The 22244-nt window shown below is 46.5% G+C and overlaps 1 protein-coding gene across 3 annotated transcripts in view; it reads left to right on the forward strand.

Annotated features, from left to right (window-relative positions):
• Positions 1-22244, forward strand: part of LOC138527863 (cysteine-rich venom protein pseudechetoxin-like) — a 369308-nt gene that overhangs the window by 310139 nt on the left and 36925 nt on the right. For all 3 annotated transcript variants that reach the window (XM_069639201.1, XM_069639209.1, XM_069639192.1), the window contains 2 exons: positions 12696-12793; positions 17555-17578. In XM_069639201.1, the coding sequence (XP_069495302.1) occupies positions 12696-12793; positions 17555-17578 (122 nt within the window). The remainder of the gene's footprint in view (positions 1-12695; positions 12794-17554; positions 17579-22244) is intronic.

Raw genomic sequence — 22244 nt, forward strand, 5'->3', positions numbered from 1 at the left:
ACGTTTTTCACACATTCACAGTTCACACAGCGTTTTCCCCAGCCGGGCGCAAACGCCTTTTTCCCAATGTAAAAACTTTGGCAATGGGTTAAGGACTTTCAATTGTACAAGGGATTTGGCTCGATCCTACTTTTCTTTCTTCCCAATGTTCAATACAGTCTTTGTTCATCAGAGGGGTACCAGCCTTAGTGGGCAAGGATATTTTAGGACATTTAGGCGGTCCGTCTCTGCCATGGTTTGCGCATGTAAAATGAGTGCTCCATGCTGAATTAATAACTGGTAGAGCAACAGAAACCATTAAGACATGATATTGGCAAAAATGTGAGCAAGATGATTTAAGTCTTAATACTACCTCTCGTGCTCTAACCACCTACTGCGGAAACAAGTCTGTTAGGGGCTAGGAATCTTACCTAGACGAAATGAAGCCAAGGTGTATACATACTCTATACGTCCATATGAGATTCAGCATTCTTCCGGTGGCCCGAGATAAAGAACAAATGGGATGGCAAAGAGTCTACAAATGCCCATACTGCTGTGACAGGGTTGAGATCATGGAGCGCTTTCCTTTAGCGTGCCTTTTGCATATGCACTCTAGAAGGATTGATCTGGTGCCAAGACTCCTCCAGTTAGGAATCTGTGCGATAAGAGAAGTCAGAGGGTCCGATGATGCTGTACATATGTTTGCGTTTGCTAAATATGTTCCGTCATGCCTGAAAAGATGTGCATTTTTAAAGTCTAGGTAGAAAATATTTCAAGTACTGACATAACAAATTCTCACTAGATATTGAATATTTAACCTTCTTACGATCCAGTTATGATTTGCTTCCTATTGAAACATTTCCATTTTTAACTTGTGTTGTATTTAATAATGCACTTGCACTTTACATTTTACTCATATGTTGTCATGTTCTATGACTAAATGTATTGTGAGATCTAGAAATGTTTTACATTTTGTCCATGGGTTGGATTGTCTATATCTATATGCAATTGCTTGATCGTGATATAGGATTCTTTATTGTCAAATAGTTGTCTTTCCTACCTGCTGTTTATATGAACTTGATGGCACTTAGCCAAAATAAAGTATTCTGACTGATTATGTCGCCCTGCCTCATGAAGGAGGCTCGAGCGCTCGCAAGCCCAGGGTCTGCAAGCTATCATTGATGCATCTTTCACTGTGAGCAAGATACCTCAATATTTCAAAAGAGCCATAGTTTCCTGGGCACACGGTCTCATCCCATAATGCAATTCTCTGATGCTGCAAAGCAGGGACGTCATTTGTGGGTCGCACCTGCGACCCCTGAGGTCTCCCTTGCTACCCCTAAAAAATGTTTAACAAAAACATTTTCTTTTCTTTTTTTTGTTTTACAAATTGATGCTGCTGGGCTGTGGCCAGTGCCATGTGGCTCTTTGTTTCAAGAGTGGCAGGCTTTCTTGTTCAGGCTTCTTAAAAATCAAGGGAGTTCCACAAGTGTAACAGTTTGAGCAGTGACCCTAAATAAGAAAGAATAAGAATAACAAATAATTTGTCTTTCTGGAATTCTATACAATAATTGCTAAAGGTTTATTTCTGGCACACTTCAGTGGGTGAATCACTGATTTAGTCTGTTCTTAAACACCTCTAATTCACAATGCAAACAAAAACCTCCAAAAAGCATTTAGAGTAGAATAAGCATCCATTTCGAACTATGTATTTTGCTTTTCGCAAATTGCAGTTATAGCATTTGGTTTCTGCCGCTGTCTCTGTTACGATCATCACAAGACATTCCATCTCAGTGTCCTGGGTCACTTGACAAAATCCTTGTGCCTAAAAGCTTGTGTACAGTTTAGAAATGTTTGACCGTAGCACATGAAGTGGCCCTTTATGCATTGTGCCCCAATTAATGCTTTGTTGTAATGTGTCTATCTTTCCTAACTCCATGGCATACTGTTCAGGATGTTTGTTTGCATGTAGGAGGTAACGAGTGCCCAGAGTACGGGATGCAGTGTGAGTGCGCTGCTTTTCATGCGCTACCCTAGATTTTTTAATACACAGTTATGAACCCTCCCAATGGTATGTATTTTGCCCACCTCTGAAGCCTGAAAAGTAGTTCCTCGCAGGCTTGACATTTGGCCAACTTTGCACCAGATCTGCAGATGAACTGGCCTGCTGTTGTTAGGTATCCAGGACGTACTGTTTCTAAAGTCAGAAATATACCTGTGACGAGGACACAGCATGTTCGTTCCCGTTTCCCTTCTCGTGTCCCGTTCGTAAATCCTGACACTCATAGAGTACGAAAGACAGTGCACAAACCTCCAGCGAGTATGCCTAGGAAACGTTGACTGCCATTGCACTGTTGTATCAGGTCATGTTACCATCAACGGCCTGCCGCTGATAGCCAATCACGTGACAGCAATATAAGCCCCACCCGTTTCAGGAAGCGCTGCTTCTGAATTTACTTTCTTGCGAGCCCTAAGCTTATTGACACACGGTTTTGTCTTTGACTTCTCTGACCCATTTCTGCTTTCACTGAACTCTTTGTCTTGCTCCCCCTTGTAACATCACCTGGTTTTCTGCTGGATTCTACCTGTACTCTGACCTCGGAACGCTACCATCGACTTGTCTTGCTTACTGCTTTCTACCTCGGAAAAAGATGCTGTTACTAGAACTTGCCTCTGCTTTTTGGATTTGCTTTCTCTTACGTCCTGCCAACTGATTATTACTGGAACGTTGCCGACCTCGGTAAGTTATTTTGGATTGCCCCCTCATCGCAACCTGCACTGCAGCTACAAACTTTTTCGACAGACTTATGTGCTTGGACTAGAGACTGCTATACAAGCACGTTATTAGGTGTTCTCGTGCTGGCGGTGTTAGGTTGATTTCCTGGAACTGTTTCTTGGATTGCACTTCGCATTTCAGCCAAATTACGACTTTTCTTATCATTTGGATTTCTGGTGCTTCACAGATTTTGGTCAAGAACACTTTTGGTAAGATTTGTTTTCACTTCCCTGCTAAATCACAGAACATTTTAAAATCTTTTCATTTCTAATTCTGACTATTTTCTGTAGGAATCGCCCAGTTAGTTGAATTCCTATGTCGAAGTACAGGAAGACTAAAATTGGCGCGAGTTATTATTGGCTTCTTCTCTTAGTATACCTTTGTTGTTATTATGTTGATTTCTGACTGCGTGTCTTTTAGTTGCAGCCAGTACATCTCTGGTGCCATTACCAACTACACGTGACGTTCTTCCTGGGGCTGGATTCCATCTTTTAAACAATCCACCTTCCAAGATAGTCAGTCCATCAGTACTATTGGAAGTTGTATTATAGGGAAGAATTCCTCACCTACACTACGGGGTCAAAACGCTCATAGTTCTGAAGAATTACGTCTCCAAGAGGAGTCTTACAGCTGTTAAATATCAGTTACTACTTTATTGGTATCCACTACAGAGTATATTTTGCTTTCTGACATGTAATTGCTCATTTTACTATAGCCGGTAAGCTAGCTATAGCCAGTAAGATAGATCAGGGGGTTGAGCGCTTGCTGCTGCGATGTGTGTGTGATCTGCAGGTTGCAGGTTCGAATCCTGGCAAAGCCAACTCAGCCTTTCATCCTTCTGCGGTTGATAAATGAGTACCAACACAGGTTGGGTGATATTGTATGTATGTTTGTTCTATGTAAAGTGCTAAAGCGTAAGTGCTATATAATAATACATCATTATCATTTGGCCTTGGACATCTGCGTGATTCACAGTAATTAGATAATATAGGCCTATAAACACTGATATTAATGCTACATATTGTTTAATAATTCTTGTATGAAATGTATATAACATTACAGTGATATTGTAACAATACTATTTGATGCCACTTCCTGTTTTGTCAATGGGTGAAAGGTTGTATTACATCGCCTCCCCTGATGTCAATACGGGGCGAGTTCAAATGACATCACTTCCTGTGATGTCATCAGAGGACAAGGGTCGTGTGATATCACTTCCGCTGCCCATGGCACGTTGGTGAAATGACATCCCTGCCGCAAAGCAAATGGAATTTATTGCCACAAACAACTTCTGGCCTTTTGCGAGGGAGTAGCCCTTTAAGATGATCATTTCGTGGGCTTTCCACTGAGCTAAGACACTAAATGGATTATGGTGGCAGTTATGGATGATCTCAGGATCATTGAGGATGTTAATACTTTCGATCATTTCCACTGCCTTCCACACCATTTGCACCCAGAGAACGGCGCTCTGCCAATCAGGTGGCTGGAACTTCTGGGGAGAATGCACATTCTCCACTCGATGTTTCAGCCACCCGAGGCTCTTCTCCTGGTGCCACCATCTTTTTTTTTTCTCCCGATGGTGGGAGGAAACCGGCAGTCTCATGGAAAAGGAATGTAGTCTAATTTCCCTATGGCCGCGGCCATCTTTTTTTTTCTACTCGGGAGATTGGTGTTGCAAGTACCTCCAATCTCCCGAGAAAAGACAATAAACCATTCACACCTCGCTTAAACCTTAGGGTGCAAATGGCTTTCAACCCTGCTGTGGGGGCAGGGGGGTGAACATGGTTGGTAATGGCCCAAGCCCTCGCCGAGGTATTCGCTTCACTTGGGCCTACCTAGGCTCAGGCTCGCAGGCCGTTACCGGCCAAGACTGCCCCCACACTGCGGGTGAAAGCCATATTAACCACCCCACCCTGCTGTGATGGCTTTGTTGAGTGGGAATCAGAGAGCCAGCTCTATTCTGGATGGAATCGTTTTTTACCAAGACTAGCTAGCTCTGGTACCACTATTTGAATATGTTTCCTGCATACGACAGGTGGTGAACTTATTGCTCGTCTCTGAGCCCATTGCTTTTCAATCTATACATGCAACCCCTGGTGGAACTCAGAGACATGGTCCCCTTTTTTGTATGTACGCAGATGACAACTGAATAGCCCTCTGCCTTGGGTGTGGCCAGGATACCACAGTGTCAGGATTTTAGCACTGCATGGGTGACATGGGTAGGTGGATGAGTCAATATGTGTAAAGGTTAACCCATAAAAAACGGAGATTTTGGTCTGTCATCCATTTTCCATACGCTGTCCTGGCCTTCATCAGTGGTCCCCTACCAATTTGGCCCTTTACATGGGGCCCTTGCCCTCAGCCCATGGAGAGGTGTGCAACCTGGCTGTGATATCAGATGCAACACTGTCCTTAAAGGCATAGGCAAGTGCAATATAGTACTGTTTATACTATTTTCACATATTGCGCAAATGTTTAGATGATTTTTCGTTCACGCATAGGGTGAATGCTCGTATATCGAGCAGACTGGACTACAATAACACTGTTCAACTGGTGCTCCCTAAGGGATGCAAAATCCAGGTAATAAAGATATCACTAGCCACCAGAGAAGGGTCTGTGACCCACAGCATAAAGAGGGAAGCATGGGAGAGGATCTTCTTCAGCGGAGCGGCCCCAAAGAAACCACTAGCCACCAGAGAAGGGTCTGGGACCCACAGCATGAAGAGGGAAGCATGGGAGAGGATCTTCCTCAGCAGAGTGGTCCAAAAGAAACCACTAGCCACCAGAGAAGGGTCTGGGACCCACAGCATAAAGGGGGAAGCATGGGAGAGGATCTTCCTCAGCAGAGTGGCCCCGAAGAAACTACTAGCCACCAGAGAAGGGTCAGGGACCCACAGCATAAAGGGGAAGCATGGGAGAGGATCTTCCTCAGCAGAGTGGCCCCAAAGAAACCACTAGCCACTAGAGAAGAGTCTGGGACCCACAGCATGAAGAGGAAAGCATGGGAGAGGATCTTCCTCAGCAGAGTGGTCCCAAAGAAACCACTAGCCACCAGAGAAGGTTCTGGGACTCACAGCATAAAGGGGAAAGCATGGGTGAGGATCTTCCTCAGCAGAGTGGTCCAGAAGAAACCACTCACCACCAGAGATGGGTCTGGGACTCACAGCATGAAGGGGGAAGCATGGGAGAGGATCTTCCTCAGCAGAGTGGTCCCAAAGAAACCACTAGCCACCAGAGAAGGATCTGGGACTCACAGCATAAAGGGGAAAGCATGGGTGAGGATCTTCCTCAGCAGAGTGGTCCAGAAGAAACCACTCACCACCAGAGATGGGTCTGGGACTCACAGCATGAAGGGGGAAGCATGGGAGAGGATCTTCCTCAGCAGAGCGGCCCCAAAGAAACCACTAGCCACTAGAGAAGGGTCTGGGACCCACAGCATGAGGAGGGAAGCATGGCAGAGGATCTTCCTCGGCAGAGTAGTCCCAAAGAAACTACTAGCCACCAGAGAAGGGCCTGGGACCCACATCATAAAGGGGGAAGCATGGGAGAGGACCTTCCTCAGCAGAGTGGCCCCAAAGAAACCACTAGCCACCAGAGAATGGTCTGGGACCCACAGCATTACGGAGGAGCATGGGAGAGGATCTTCCTCAGCAGAGTGGCCCCAAAGAAACTACTAGCCACCAGAGAAGGGTCATGGACCCACAGCATAAAGGGGGAAGCATGGGAGAGGATCTTCCTCAGAAGAGTGGTCCAGAAGAAACCACTAGCCACCAGAGAAGGGTCTGGGACCCACAGCACGAAGGGGGAAGCATGGGAAAGGATCTTCCTCAGCAGAGTGGCCCCAAAGAAACCACTAGCCACCAGATAAGGATCTGGGACTCACAGCATAAAGGGGAAAGCATGGGTGAGGATCATCCTCAGCAGAGTGGTCCAGAAGAAACCACTTGCCACCAGAGATGGGTCTGGGACTCACAGCATGAAGGGGGAAGCATGGGAAAGGATCTTCCTCAGCAGAGTGGCCCAAAGAAACCACTAGCCACCAGAGAAGTGTCTGGGACCCACAGGGAGTGGATCTTCCTCGGCATAGATTTTCCTGGCATAGATCTTCCTGGCTAGAGCCTTAATACTCTCTAGGATTGACTATTGCAACGCTCTCTACGCCGGAGCAAATAAAACTATAACGCAAAGACTACAAATATTACAAAATAATGCCCTGAGAGCAGCACTAGGCATAAACAAAAGATCCCACATCTCTGCCACTAGACGCCATCATAACTGGCTGACCACTGAGAACAAAATAACACTTAAGATGTTATCCCTGACCCATAAAGCCCTCAATAACTCCGCCCCCAAATACCTGATTGACAAATTCCATAGGAGAACATCCTCCAGACCGACTAGAGCTGTCAATTCCAACTGCCTGACAATACCGAACTTTAGACTTCAGACGATAGGTGGTAATAGCTTTCAGGTAAAGGCTGCAAAGATTTGGAACTCTCTACCACAAGACCTGAGAGCTGACTTACCCTACCATCACTTTAGAAAAAATGTCATCCAACTCCTCACCTCGACTAACCTCAGCTGATCTCACTTGACCGTTGTCACCTTCAACCCGACTGCCCGCACTCGAACCTTGTATATTTTGTACTATCTGTGTCCCACTTATATTTTGTAAATACTTGTGCCCCATGACCTCACAGTTCTCTCTACTGTACAGTTGCTAGGATGTAACCTGTAATTGGATTGACCTTTCTCAAATCCGTATACTTTGTAATCACTGTATTTTATATTGTACGTTATGCTTTGATGTAACCTGTAAGCTTTGCATTTTCTTGCCACTGCGCCCTGCTACCCTTGGGTTTGGCGCGCATAAAAAGTGAATAAACAAACAAACAAACAAACAATAGTGGTCACAACAAAACCACTATCCCTCAGAGAACGGTCTGAGACCCACAGCATAAAGGGGGGAAGCATCATAAGGGATGTTCCTCGGCTTGGTGGTAATGAAGAAACTACTGGGCACCAGAGAGGGGTCTGGGACACAAAGTTTCAAGAAACAAGTATCTGAAGGAGCCTTCCTGAGCACAGTGAGAGTGAGAAACCCATTTGCCACCAGAAAGGGGTGTGGGACCCAAAGTTCAAAGAAGAAAGCATCAGAGGGAAACTTCCTGGGCACAGTAGTATTGAGGAAACCATTAACCACCAGAGGAATCTGGGAGTCAGTAGCCAGAGACTGTAATGAAAAGGAGATCCGGGGAAGGGAGCTATTCCCCATGATTGTGTTAACGAGTCATCTTCCTTGTGGCAGTACTTGGCATGGAAGTGAACCAAGTGGGCCAATCCAAAGAAGAGGTGAACGTATAACTAGATATTATATGTGTGAAACCTAACTAAAAGGAAACCGGGGAAGGAAATAATTCCCCCTGGTTGTGTTTAAATGAGAGCAAGATACCAGGAGAAGGGTGTCATTCTCCTGGTAACAAGGACTGTTAGTAAGATCCAAAAGGGCCGGGAGAAGAGTGTCATCCCCCAGGGCTATCTGGAACCAGACGTCAGGAGAAGGGAGTAGCTCTCCTGACCCACCCAGCAGAATGAATAACCTATTTGAAACTTTTCAGTCAGGGGAAAGGAGTCAATAACCCTGAGGGGACATGAGGGAATATTGTTTGGAACTTTTTCTGTCAGGAGAAGGGAGTTATTCCCCTGGACAACGTGTGAGACACAAGACTCATTTTCAACTGTGAGAACTGTTTCGAGAAACCAGGAACAAGAGCCCATGAGAAGGAAGTAATTTTCCTGGAAGTTGTTAGAGCCATACTATTTCAGTTTATAGTTTTTAGTGTAAGGGACAGAAGTAAGGTTTTCTTGACACAAGACAGTGGGCATTTTGAGTTTGACAGACATCCTGAGAATCACTGTAGATCTTTTAGTTGAGGCAGGGACACTCCTCTTTGGAATAGGGATAGAAAGGTTTTCTTTCCTCTTTTCTTTCTCTGGAATAAAGCTCTTTAGCCTCAAACATGCCACCTTTGTGTCAGCTTCCTTCTTCTGAACCCTTACACTACCGACCACCACTAATTGAGGTCTTCCTCACTGTCCTTACCCTCCATTCCATCTTTCCAGGTTTCCACATGGGGTGGCCGCTTATTCTCCTGGAAGGGAGCAACTCTCTGGAATTCTCTTCCATTGGAGAGCAGTCTTATTCCAGGTCACATTCACTGTAGATTCTTACTTAATGGACATATTTTCCCACATTATTTTTTTACAACTCTTTAGATTCTGACCTCATTTACCCTTTAACATATTTTCCATTTTATTCAGATCCCAAATCAGGGGTTTTAAGCCTATCTCGGCCACAGTCACTTTAGCATCTACATGCCTCTAAAAGGAAGGTGAGCGATTTACATAAGCCCTACCAAGCATTCTTAATGGCGTTATCAATAACATGATCAAATAGCACAAACTATACATTTCCACTTTCGTCAATAAAACACAGATAGTACCAAACAGTTTTCAACATCTGCTGCCATCTTGTCTTCTTCAAGGACCAGTAGCTATGTCACAGTGAGGAGAAAGCCAATCTGAAATGAACCAGGAATGTGGGAACTCCTCAACTGAGAAAGAACATAGCGTTCCTCTGTGCCCGTGCACAGCGAGGATGGCTGCATCACATTGATGAGCCCGAAAAACGTGTCTGGGGTAACTGTTGTTAAGGGAGTTTGCCTGGTATTAGGGACTGGACTGCCCTTATAGTGGTTGCTGTTGGTACTCTTGATCAGAGTTTGCCTGACCTTAGGGGCTGAACTGCCCTTATGGTGGTTGCTGCTGGTACTCTTGATAAGGAAGATTGCCTGACCTTAGGGGATGAATTTCCCTTATGGTGGTTGCTGCTAGTACTCTTGATAAGGAAGATTGCATGGCATTAGGGTCTGGACTGCCCTTATGGTGGTTGCTGTTGGTACTTTTGATCAGGGAGGTTGGATGGCATTAGGGACTGGACTGGCCTTATGGTGGCTGCTGCGTGTACTCTGGATAAGGGCGTCTTGAGGCTGGACTACCCTTATAGTGGTTGCTGTTGGTACTCTTGATCAGAGTTTGCCTGACCTTAGGGGATGAATTGCCCTTATGGTGGTTGCTGCTGGTACTCTTGATAAGGAAGATTGCCTGAATTTAGGGGATGAATTGCCCTTATGGTGGTTGCTTTTGGTACTCTTGATCAGGGAGCTTGCCGGACCTTAGGGGCTAAACTGCCCTTATGGTTGCTGCTGTTGGCACTCTTGATCAGAGAGTTTGCCAGACCTTAGGGGATGAATTTCCCTTAAGTTGTTTGCTGTTGGTACTCTTCATAAGGAAGATTTCATGGTATTAGGGGCTCGACAGTCCCTATGGTGGTTGCTATTGGCACTGTTGATCAGGGGGTTTGCCTGGTATTAGAGGCTGGACTGCCCTTATAGTGGTTGCTGTTGGCACTCTTGATCAGGGAGCTTGCCTGACATAAACTGCGCTTATGATGGTTGCTATTGGCACTGATGATCAGGGAGGTTGGATGGCATTAGGGGCTGGCTGGCCTTGTGGTGGTTGCTGCGTTTACTCTGGATAAGGGCGTCTTGAGGCTGGACTACCCTTATAGTGGTTGCTGTTGGTACTCTTGATCAGAGTTTGCCTGACCTTAGGGGATGAATTGCCCTTATGGTGGTTGCTGCTGGTACTCTTGATAAGGAAGATTGCCTGACCTTAGGGGATGAATTTCCCTTATGGTGGATGCTGCTGGTACTCTTGATAAGGAAGATTGCATGGCATTGGGGGCTGGATTGCCCTTATGGTGGTTGCTGCTTTTCCTCTTGATCAGAGATTTTGCCTGGTATTAGAGGCTGGGCTGCCCTTATAGTGGTAGCTGTTGGCACTCCTAATCAGGGAGCTTTCCTGACATCAGGGATGTAACTGCACTTATGACGGTTGCTGTTGCTACTCTTGGTCAGGGAGCTTGCCTGGCATTAGCGGCTGGACTGCCCTTTTGGTGGTTGCTGCTTTTACTCTTGATCAGGGAATGTGCCTGGCATTAGAGGCTGGGCTGCCCTTACAGTGGTTGCTGTTGCTACTCTTGGTCAGGGAGCTTGCCTGGCATTAGGGGCTGGACTGCCCTTATGGTGGTTGCTGCTTTTACTCTTGATCAGAGAGTTTGCCTGGTATTAGAGGCTGGGCTGCCCTTACAGTGGTTGCTGTTGCTACTCTTGGTCAGGGAGCTTGCCTGGCAATAGGGCCTGGACTGCCCTTATGATGGCTGCTGTTAGTACTCTTGATCAGGGAGCTTGCCTGGTATTAGAGGCTGGGCTGCCCTTACAGTGGTTGATGTTGGTACTCTTGATCAGGGAGCTTGCCTGGCATTAGGGGCTGGGCTGCCTTTTTTGATGTTTCTGTTTATCACAAGGCTTCCCTTGCATTAAGTGCAGTACTGCCCTTGTGTTGGTTGCTGCTTGTACACTTGATCAGGGGGGTTGCCTGGCAATAGGGGCTGGACTGCCCTTATGGTGGTTGCTATTAGAACTCTTGATCGGGGGCTTCCCTGGCATTGGACTGTCCTTATGGGCGCATTTAGAATGATATGTAAATTTGCGTTCACATCTGGTGTGGCTCATGGGACTTAAACCTGATAGAGGACCACCTGAGTGGGTACAGCCCATAGAAAAAACAGTTTGAACCTTTGTTGGTTCTCAGTAGCGGACCTCTCATACTGTTGGACAATTCTGACATAGTGGAAACATTCCCTTATGAAGCATTATATTCAGGAGTGTGGGTATGGCTGACAAATAGCAAAAGTAAAGAAAATGAGCATTAGCAAAAAACAGGTGTTGTACAAGTTCAAATTAAAAACTCATAGTTATTAGATTACCTGCAGAAATCAGAGCAGTGCCATAAGTGTGCACCCTGCTCACGAGTGATCTGAGTGTCTGTGGTGACCTCATTGTTGAAAAGATAGGATTGTGTGTTGGTGTAAATGCAAACAAAATATGACAAACTAACTATCCAGTGCTGGAGACAAAAGGTGTGATGAATGCAACATGCCCCAGCTGTCGGGGAGAATGGAAGTCGTTTAGTCTTGTGTGCCTTCGATATATAACGATCCAACCATCCGTTGCTTTGAAAGGAGCTATGCTTGGGTTCCCACGGCATTGGTTTGTGATTAATGAGAGACTGGTGCATTATTCTTGCTAGTCTTACACCAAGAACCCCTGGAAGTCCCTTCCGGTCATCCAGATCCGTCCAATGCCGTGGCACCAATAGAAGGGTATAGCACTTTGCCCTGAGGAAGGCTGAACTTTAAATGAATAGCTGATACAGCCGAAACTCGAGTCGGCTCTGCATACCAAGTTTGTTTCTTCACACAAATTCCTACAGAAAGCTTGGGGCAGACAATAGCAATGCCAGTTAAAGTCTCAATATAACTTTGTATAACGGATCACTCATTCGAGCTCTTGTTGCCTTTTCTGGCTTTGTCCAGTCTGTGTGTTTTTTTTTTAATTAAATGTTGTTTTATGAATTAGTGTGTGGTGTTAGATGTATTCATTTTTCTTGAATTGGTCTTTGGTGGCAGATGTACACTGGGTCCTATACACGTTTGAACGGATCTATTGCACTCTCCTTTACCTTGGTGATCTAAGTCATTGGGCTTTGTCGTTTTAGTTAAAAGTGAGTTTCTATGAACTTGTACAGATGGGTAGATTGTAATAAATGAATGGCTTTGTGATAAATTAACTTTTTGTAGATGACAAAAAGTTCTTACAAACTGCAAATTGTATATTTAAAATTGTCAACTATAACAACAATAATTTTTTAAAAATAAGAAAAATAAAAAAATAATTGAACTGTTTGGTTCTCCCTTTTTGATGTTGTTTTCAATAACCCCATGAAGCACAGCTTTAAATATTTTTTGTTTGTGCAGTGGGAACAAAGGCCTGACACCGAAGCATCCCTACCTGCCGGGAGAGCCGTGCTCCAAGTGTGACTCGGGCCGTGGCTGGTGTGAGCAGGGGCTATGCAGTAAGGAGTTTCTTCATATCGTGTTTCATTGTGATGCATTGTGCTGTGTTGCATTCCCCCAGAGAGCATCCTGAAGCCCCCTGGCACATTGTGAACGCAATACTTAGCTCTTCGTGAAACGCTGGCATACATTCCTGTTAATGGCAGACAGGTTTCACACATTGCCCGGATCTTGGAAAACATTCCAACTGGCATTTTAACAGTAAGATAATTAATTACCAGTGAAAGTATGCCTTAAAATAAATATCTTAGAAAGGCCACTACATGCCCAACAACTTCCCCATGCCTGCAGCTCAGGGTCGCACTGGGGCATAACATTCTCTCGGAGCACCAATTAAAAAGTGGCCCACAGTTGTGAATGGCAATTCCTTCCTTTTGTGACAGACTGTTTGAGCAGTGCCCAAGAGGGAATTGTTTGATGCAAATTGTGCATTTTAAAGAATATTTATTCAGCAACAATGGTCAAAACTACCAGCCGCGTGGTCAAGAAATGTATCAAACTGGCCCACATTGGCCAGAAAACTGGCCAACTGTGACCCAAAAAACGGCCCACGCTAGCATTTTGAGTTTTGGGTTCGGCGTTGCCTTATTGCCCTGTAGGCTAGTCCAAGCCTGCCTCCCATGAGAAACCAGGACGAAAGTTGTCTTCCTGAATAGAGACTTCAGGGGAGCCGGGGACTGGGGTGCTCCAGTGTTCAGGCACCCCAAGAAAAAACAATGTTAATACCCTTTCAATGCTGCTGCGCTAAAATCTGGCCAGCGGAACCCCGCAGGCGTTTAATAATTTGGCTCCACTGGGAGGCTTGGCATTAATTAATAACAGCTCCCAACAGGGCGAGTACTGTGGAGTTTCGTCAACCTGTTGAGGTGGTGATTTGTACAGCAAGGAATGCGGAATGAGTTTATTCGGCTCTCATTTCCCGCACTGCGACTGCATGCGACCTTTGTAGCAGGAACCGCCACTGCTCCCTGGCAGCCACCTCCCCACATATCTCTTCCCTTCAGCTCAGTGTAGTTCAGGAATCAAATTTAGGAGGGACACGGAGGGGGCCAAAGACATAAGTAGGGGGGTAACAGACAAAAGTGGGGGGCCACCTATGAAAGGTAATGTGTGACGTCACAAGCACTCCTGCAGAGAGGCTTTTGTGCACACCAACTACCCACACCTCACTGCACCTCCCCTCCCATCAGAATGCAGGCAGGAAACCATTCAGTGACTAATGGCCCATCATGAGCAGTTTCATGCGCTACATTCTGATGGGAGGGGCTGCAAGCTGCTCTGCACACTATGGAGGTCGCTGTGCAGAAGCCGGGCAGAAACACCTGAGAAGTGGCTCGTGCTCATGTTCATACCGATGCCAGAATGCATACCAAGGTCACTGCTAGTTTTGAGACAAAAGGAGAGTATTTGCCGTGTGATATGCAGACATTTGCCTTAGTGAGTGTCACAAATAATACCATGAACAGAGAACACGGTCACTGCTTGCCTTAGGTAGGAGGGCGCAATGGGGGCCCAGGATTTCAGAGCGGGGCCCCTACGACCCCACCTGCTACGCACCGCTTCAGCTGCCTCCATTGACCACACAATCAGAACCCCTCCTTATTCTAAATATCACCTACGTGTAAAATACGCCATTTCAGGCACAGTTGAATCAAAACAGTTGAGTAAACGTCCGTGATATCCTAAGTATAACAGATACCGGTCAGCACGTGAACCATGCCACACAGCGATGCTTAGAAGAGTAGGTGACATGCAGTCATGTAAGTAAGTGGGCATCCATCATATCCATTGCCAAACGAAAAAGAGGTCTACACCTCTCCCACCTGGTTCTCACACACAGCCCTCCAGCAACCCTCACTCTCGGGGCAACTGGAGCTCCCTTCTAGATACACACGGTGTCCTTACCACAACTCACCCGAAACATACCAGCCTACAGACCCCGGTTCCCTCTGATCTGCACGGATCGACCAAGCAGTAACGCGCTCTTGCACTGCTGCAACTGCCCCAACTAAGCAGACCCAGACCACTCTCCTGCAGGTGTCAAAGCGCCAAGAGTCCATGGACCTGCCAGCAGTGTGCTATATAAAACTAATCTCATCAGATTAGCGCCATGAAGTCTGCGGCCAATCAAGGGGTGTCCACTTGTAAATGCCAGACGTTTCATTTGATATTACCTTCATGTGAAAAGAAGAGGCATGCATTTAGAGAAAGGCTAAATAGCTTGCATGTTCCACTCCAAGGGTAATCAGAAAGCAATATAGCTAAAAAAAGCATCACCTCCATACTCAAACTGCCGAAGCCAGCAACATCAAGCTGGCCATGGGCCTCAAGATTTTGAATGAACTTGCCAATTGTTCTAAAGCACAAAAAGCTGTGACCCCCCGCTCCCCCTGCAGCCGAGCGGGTGGAGGCCATTTCAGCCTCCCTCATCAATAAAGTTGAAAATAACCTAGCCTAGGTACTCTCACAGGAGCTCACAAAGTCCACAACTTTCACATGATGACAACTCTGGTATCCTTCACGCCCTTGAGCCCATTCACAGGGCACCTTTTGATGAAAACGGTAACACAAATGAAAGCATCATGCCTGCAAATCAGTCCTTGCCTGGCAAATGTTCTAATAGAAGATACTGGCACACTGCCCCACCTTGCTGCCACCAAGGCACGTTCTGCACACTCTAAAAATAGCATAAGAAACCCCCTTCGGAAAAAAATGAATGCAGGCTACCCTGATCTGACTAATTTCTCCCTGGTAGCCAGTTTGCCAAATGAAGCATACGTTCTAAAAAACAAAGATTGCCACACAACTTCTCCAAAGGAACGGTGAGACAAACATCACTTTGCAAGAGCAGAAATCTGGGCTCAGACCCTCCCAAAGCTCAAAAACCACCATAACTATTAAGACCTCTCCGCTTCACATGGTAATCAACCGCACTGTGCACCACCTGTTGCTCATCACAGAGCTCTCCGGCGTAGATTTGGTAAGGTCGGCATCGTTACACAAAGACAAACGGCCCTAATTTCACTCAAAACCGTATCCTCAAACCATTATCCCCTGTGTTGCGCAATGTATATATGAGGCCTCTAGCAACTGTCACAGAATCATTTAAGACCCCATGCCATTTGTACAGTCGGTTGTATACGAATTGTTTGAATGTCAATTGTTCGAATAACAATTGACCCTTCTGCACAATTGACCGAATTTAAACGGTCAACTAGGATATATATGCGGGGGGAAACCCCCCGCAGCTCCCCACCCAATCCAACCCCCACCCCAACCCACCTCCCAATCCCCTTATATTATTATTACACCAACCCAACCCACAATATATATTAAAATGTCCATACGGTCAATTGTGCAGAAGGTCAATTAGGACCCCTATTATTCGAACAATTGTGTCATTCGAACAATTGTAAACAAACAATTCGGTAATACCTTTCAGTGATGACTTGCAGCTGTTGATCCAGCAGGACAACAACCACAACCTCACTGGGTGCTGCTGCAACAAATCCAATATTAGATGGCCCTTAAAAGCCTTGGCTTTAATGAGAGAACATCTGAAATTTGCATAACATGGCACAACCAGGGCCTCAGACATGTCTCTCATCTGGCAAAAATCAACAGATACTCCCAACGTTGCACCAATCGACACTGGCAAGAACTTGGGAGGGACCTTTGATTCTGAGAGGAGCATAGAATCCAGGTCTTACTAATAAAAAGGAACACCAACCACCAACTACACATGCTGCATAAAATCCCCATGTTCCTGAGGTTTCCACACAACCCAGAGGAAATCTGGACCCTGGGAATGGCCAGACTGGATTAGTGCAACACCTTGAATGCTGGGCTGGCCAAGCCGCTGAAACACCTGAAACTTGTTCATTACAGAGCGGCAAGGCTGGTGTTAGGGCTCAAAAGATCTGACCATATTACCCTCCCCCCCCCCAAGATACAACCCTACAGTGGCTCCAGGTAGAATCAAAAGTGACCCTCAAGGCATTGTGCACTGTGGCCGAAGGCATATGATGGAGCGATTGGAAATACTTTCCCTACGTGATCCATCTGTACCTTACTAGAAGAAAGCACAGGTCAGCGATCTCGGCACGCATCCACGTGGCACCGCCGCAGAAAAACCTCAGCGGAAGAAAAAGCTGGAGTGACTGGTCCTGCATTCCGCAATTACCTTTTAAAGAACCCCAGACTCAACCAAAACAGGGTGCCCTTCAGTAAAGTCCAGAGGAACCATCTATTCCACAGAGCTCAACCTGCCTAACATTCAGGCCAAATCAGGACCGGAGCCCTCGCCCGGCCGCCCATGCCCTGAATACATCTCCAGTACTATCAAAGTGTGGCGACTACTGTAGGTGTCAACCTGGCCGTGGAATCCCTTTCTTGTTTAGCACTGACTTGGACAATGTGGGCCCTGGACCCTCAGAGGTACAGCCACATGGTTGCTTTGACTGTTATGCTCTTTTACCATTCTTTCTTCCTTTTTCATTGGTCCACCCACGCACCTCCACCAATACCTTCCTGCTTCCCTGGCACCTGCAGATAAATAAATAGCAGTGACAGTGTCAAATGTTGCCATTAAAACTGATCTTCCATAAAGTTGTGCAGCTTTTATGACCGTAAACCAGCCTGTTATCTCCCTCGTTACCTACGTGCAATGTCTATGCAAAAAATGTACTTGTGAAGAATTTTTTTAATGGAGAATTTGGTTCATTATTGATTTCTCTTCTTTCTTTGCTTTTCCCCCACAGTAAAGTGCCCTAATCAACATTGTGGTAAGAGCCAATTTCTTTATTTTTAGGAATGTGCTCTTATTAATAACTCTTTTAACAATGCTTATACCCACAGAGGTGTTTTGACCCCAGCGCCCACAAGTTAGAAATGTTTAAGAGATATTGGGCCTCATTATAAATTGGGCGTTGCGGGTAAAATGCGGAGGTATTACTGTATACCGCTGCATGACCGCACTGCCCAACTATAAGTTTGGCGGAACGTTGGCGGATTGAGCTGGAGGTAAATCTGCCAACTTTGTGCCCAATTTCGGCAGAATGACTGCCACAGTAATTCCGCCGAAATCCCCCATTGAGTCCAATGGACTCAAATGAATGGGGACTAACACCACCTACCACCATTAATAATCTGGCGGTAATGCCACGAGACCAAGTAATGGTAACAGTAATACCATTTGGTGGTATCTGGGTGGATGTACCTTCCAGATACCACCAAACTCGTAAAGCGGCCCATTAGGTTATAAACACACCTGAGCTGACTTGCAGTGCTTAATCTGTGGGGGAGTTTGCCAGGGCTCATCCCCAGCACTTCTTTCTAAACCCCTGCGCTTATTGACTTCGATTCAGTTTGATTATGATGTGGTTTGGTGACCTTGTTGTTTTAACGCTCAGTCAGTCGTGGTTGCAGAACAAGCAATAGCACTTTGCTCTGGCCACGTGTCTCTGCATCCTACGCCGGCTCATTGTAATTCATGAACCTGTTCCCCCACACTGGTGCGGCAGGGCTAGTTATCCATTTTCATGAATGACAATGAGTTGGAAGGGGAAAATGCTGGGCGCTTGTGCGTGCCCTGCCTGCACACTGCTCCAGTCAGCCCACGTGACATTGTGCTGACGCGCGACCATCGGAACCAGCAGCAGTGCCACAGTAGGGTAGGTTGACAACCAAAGCACGGCCAGGAGCACCAAGACAGTGGCAATGCCAGGGAAAAGGCCGAGGAGGAGCGCCTGTCCTGAGTGCAAGCAGCAAAGGTCATCAGTACAGCAATGACTTTGCCTGCATTTGTCTATCGATTTACCATAGGAGGAACGCATGTTTGTTCTATTTTCGGTGCCTAGACAGTCAAGTTCCACTTGTCACATATAAAATCAGAGCCACGTGTTAACAATGACAGCGTGTTTAAAGAAGCACCTAAAAATCTGTCTCATTTCCGTACAAAACAAGTATGTTAAGCTATTTTATGTTATGTGGAATGGGTAGAATGGGATTTGTAAATCGCAAATCAAAGTCAGTGCATCCGTCAACCCCAAGGAGCTGCTGGGAGTTGCCGCTCTAGCCCCGAGTATGCAGAGACTGCGGGGAGCAGCCATGGCTGGTGGCAACAGTGGCGCGAGGGTGCCCACTCGATGCGTCACAGGCGTGTGAGAAACGATTTGAGCCCTGGCTCTCACTCTTTTTCAAATGAAGCACTGCGCCTGAGGTCGGGGCACCCGGGATAGTGTGCTGCAAGCCGGGAGCAGGGCCAGCCCATCTGCGTGCAGCACTCTCTGCACTTCAGGCTCTGCAAACACTTTCTTTCTCTTAATGAAGGTCTTGTAGGTGGGGCAGGCCATGTTCCTTTTCTCGAGCGTATTTGGGAAATTGTAGAGAAATGCAAGAGTGTGCTCCAGAGTGGTAGCAGTAAAGGGAAACAGGTATGCAGTTTTGAGATGTAAGTAATGACATCAGTAGGTTGGCAAGGAGAAAGGTGGTACATGTCTGAATACTCCTACTTTGGTATACAAAAGAAAAAATCAATTTTTGTGGGGGGAGAAGGGGGAGCTGAGGTACAGGCTGCCACTTCCCTAGGTGCTCGTCTGTAATGTTGCTTTACTAAGCCACCTCACCAGAGCATCTACTCAGGGGCCGATTCTGAGGTGCGTGAACATGTAAGAAAGTGTTCATCCATGAAGGAGGAACACTTTCCTTAAACACATCATATTCTGATAAAGAAGGTTGTGCAAGGATAAGAAAGTATCAGCTTTTGCGTGTGCCTGATTTATGGCTTGACAAGAGCCCTAGCAACCATCAGGCATGCAGGGCAGCCACGTGGAAGGGATTCTCCTCTCAGCAGCACTGGTTTAGCACGTCAATAAAAGGATTTACCATACAGCGCCTGTGAGATGACTTTAAACTCTCCTGCACATTTTTTCCCCTGTATAATATAATATAAGCATTTCTGAGACGGCATCATCGCCTTTTTAGTTTAATGAATGTTTAAGAACACTTCTTAAAATCGAAAAGTGGCAGTTTTTAAGAAAGGCTGGCAGTGCCCCTGAAGCACATGTTGCTCCCACAAGGAGAGATTTAAACAGCTTTTGCTGCTGGAAAGCACATGTCCGCTCCAATACTTCCACCCACTTCAGAAGGGTGGCGCTGGAAACTGGAGGGGGGAATGTCAGATTTCCACACTGTTTTATCATGAGCTCAGACCCGCATTGTGAACACATTTAGGCCCTGCAACCCTGAAGCATTTCCATAGCAATGTGCTAAAACAAAGAGGAGTTTTTTTGTGAGGAGACAGCTTTTTTTTACTTGTGCAAATACGTTAAATGCGTTTCCTGTACTTCCCAGGGCACTTTAGCTGGGGCATTGCCAGCGCGGGGTCATTGCCAGAAACGGTGATATGTAAGAGTGAATTGTGCCACAATCTAAGTCATTGGTATAGACAGGCATAACAACAGGGTTCTTTTCCAGGAAGGGGTTCAGAGTGACGCAGCAACTCCCATGGTCCTGGCGCCACTCTGGAACTCCAGGGTGGAAAGCGCCCCCTATGCGGCTACTTACCCATCTAGAATCCAGGTTGTGTATGGTGTACCTTTTTATGCCGATGCCCGCAAAGTTCTCATTTGCTTCTGAGGCAGGCGGCCCGTTGCTGGACCAATGCCAGCAGCCTCTTTTACCGAAGCCATTGGCCCTTGGTGATGCAGCCGACTGAAAGGGGGTTGCGGAGAAGGGTGGTCGGATGGTGATTAAGGAGGTATTCCTTTGTGCATTTGAGCTCTTTATGAGTGCACAGCGGGGCAACCCATTTCCGGCTACCTTAGCGTCACACTAGTGTACAATGACTTTGGTTGGGCCCAGATGTGACAGTATAACAGTGCGCAATAGCTTCCAAATTCCAGTCATGTGGGGCAGGCTGAGGAGGACTGGGTGGGATGTATCGGGCATTAGTAGCACCACATAACCCCCCACACTAACATCTCCACTACCTTCTCCTTCTGTACTTACTGTCACCCACCACTTTCACCACGTTCTCTCCATCCGAGGTGATGTCCTACTCCCAATAGATCCCTGTCTGTGAGCAGCTCATACCGTCGTCACCACAAGACCATTCGCCAACTATGCAGGGCGGATGGGCCTGCTGAACGAACCTCAGTACTCTTAGCCTTACTTTCCTCCTCCTTACAGCCCCTAGATGTCGATGTGACAACCCCTCAGAGACAGGAGCCCTTCACCTTAAGAATAAAGGTCCAACAGCCACCCTCTACCCCCTAACTCCCACCTGGCCATAAATAGAACCTTTGCCCAAGACAATTGTTGTAAATAACAAATAGCTATACCCACAAAGAACAACCTACCACTTAAAGGGTAAGAGTTATGGACGGTGGAGAATAATAGTAGGAGTAAGAGTAATGACGATTACCAGAAAGTAACCTATGGCACGACCTCTCCATCCCTCATCCTCGTCCCAGTCTTTAAATTGAACCATAGGATGTGCTTCGGACTAATGAAACGGCAAACACGATGAACATGAAATGCTACACCACCAGTAAGGTCAATGATAAACAAAGATGACATCGCTTATGAACCGACTGCAGAGCAACACCCCTGAGCCTGGTGGTACAAAGCTATGTGAGGGGCCCACTTGGTTGACCTGAAAATGTTGCAAAATATGCCTCGCTTCATCCCAAGGCGCTGCTACCAGCCTGGTTGATGTCTACCAGATGACCAAAGGGACATTCCAAGAAATGTGCCAAAGCACTGACAGACCCAATGCACTTTCTTAGGGTCAGTCAGAGTGAAGGCCTTCCTACCTCGACTGAACAGTTTATCAACTTCAGAAGGAGGTGTGACTGAATGATCCCGCAAAGCTCTCAAGACTAGGGGCAAACCCCATGGAGGAGGCGCATGCCTACTACAGGGCCTAGCCAAGGAAATGCTCCAATGGCGCACACCCACCAGGTCATCTGCCTCCGAAGAGCAGCTGAAGGATCCCTGAGATGCATAAAGGCCTCCCACTGGAGTTGGGGACCCCATAGAGATAGCCCTAAAGAACATCTAAAGAAGAGTCAATCAGTACAATAAACTGGTGCATATTGTACACAGCTGAACATTAATGTCATTAGACTAACACTAAACCTAAGATGGCGTCCAGTGAGGTCCAGTTATGTAACCCTTCAGGGTAGAAGGCATTCTAGACTGTGGACCCAGTAGGGTCAACTCTGTAGAGAAACTCTCCCTTTGGTGCTCTTTGGACTCAACCTCCTAACGGACCATTGATTGGAGTGCCCTGTTTAAAATCCTAAAGTGAGGATCATGACTGAGCAGTCTGGGGGAGGGAAGCCACAAAGCTGGTACTCTGACCGTCTGACCCAACAAATGGAAACAACTTCTCCTGGGCCAAATGGTACCGTAGAACCACTTGAGCTCCCTGCCTCCTGATTTACC

This window comes from Ambystoma mexicanum, chromosome 1q, assembly GCF_040938575.1.
Source record: "Ambystoma mexicanum isolate Mex_15411 chromosome 1q, UKY_AmexF1_1, whole genome shotgun sequence".
In the NCBI taxonomy this organism is placed as follows: domain Eukaryota; kingdom Metazoa; phylum Chordata; class Amphibia; order Caudata; family Ambystomatidae; genus Ambystoma; species Ambystoma mexicanum.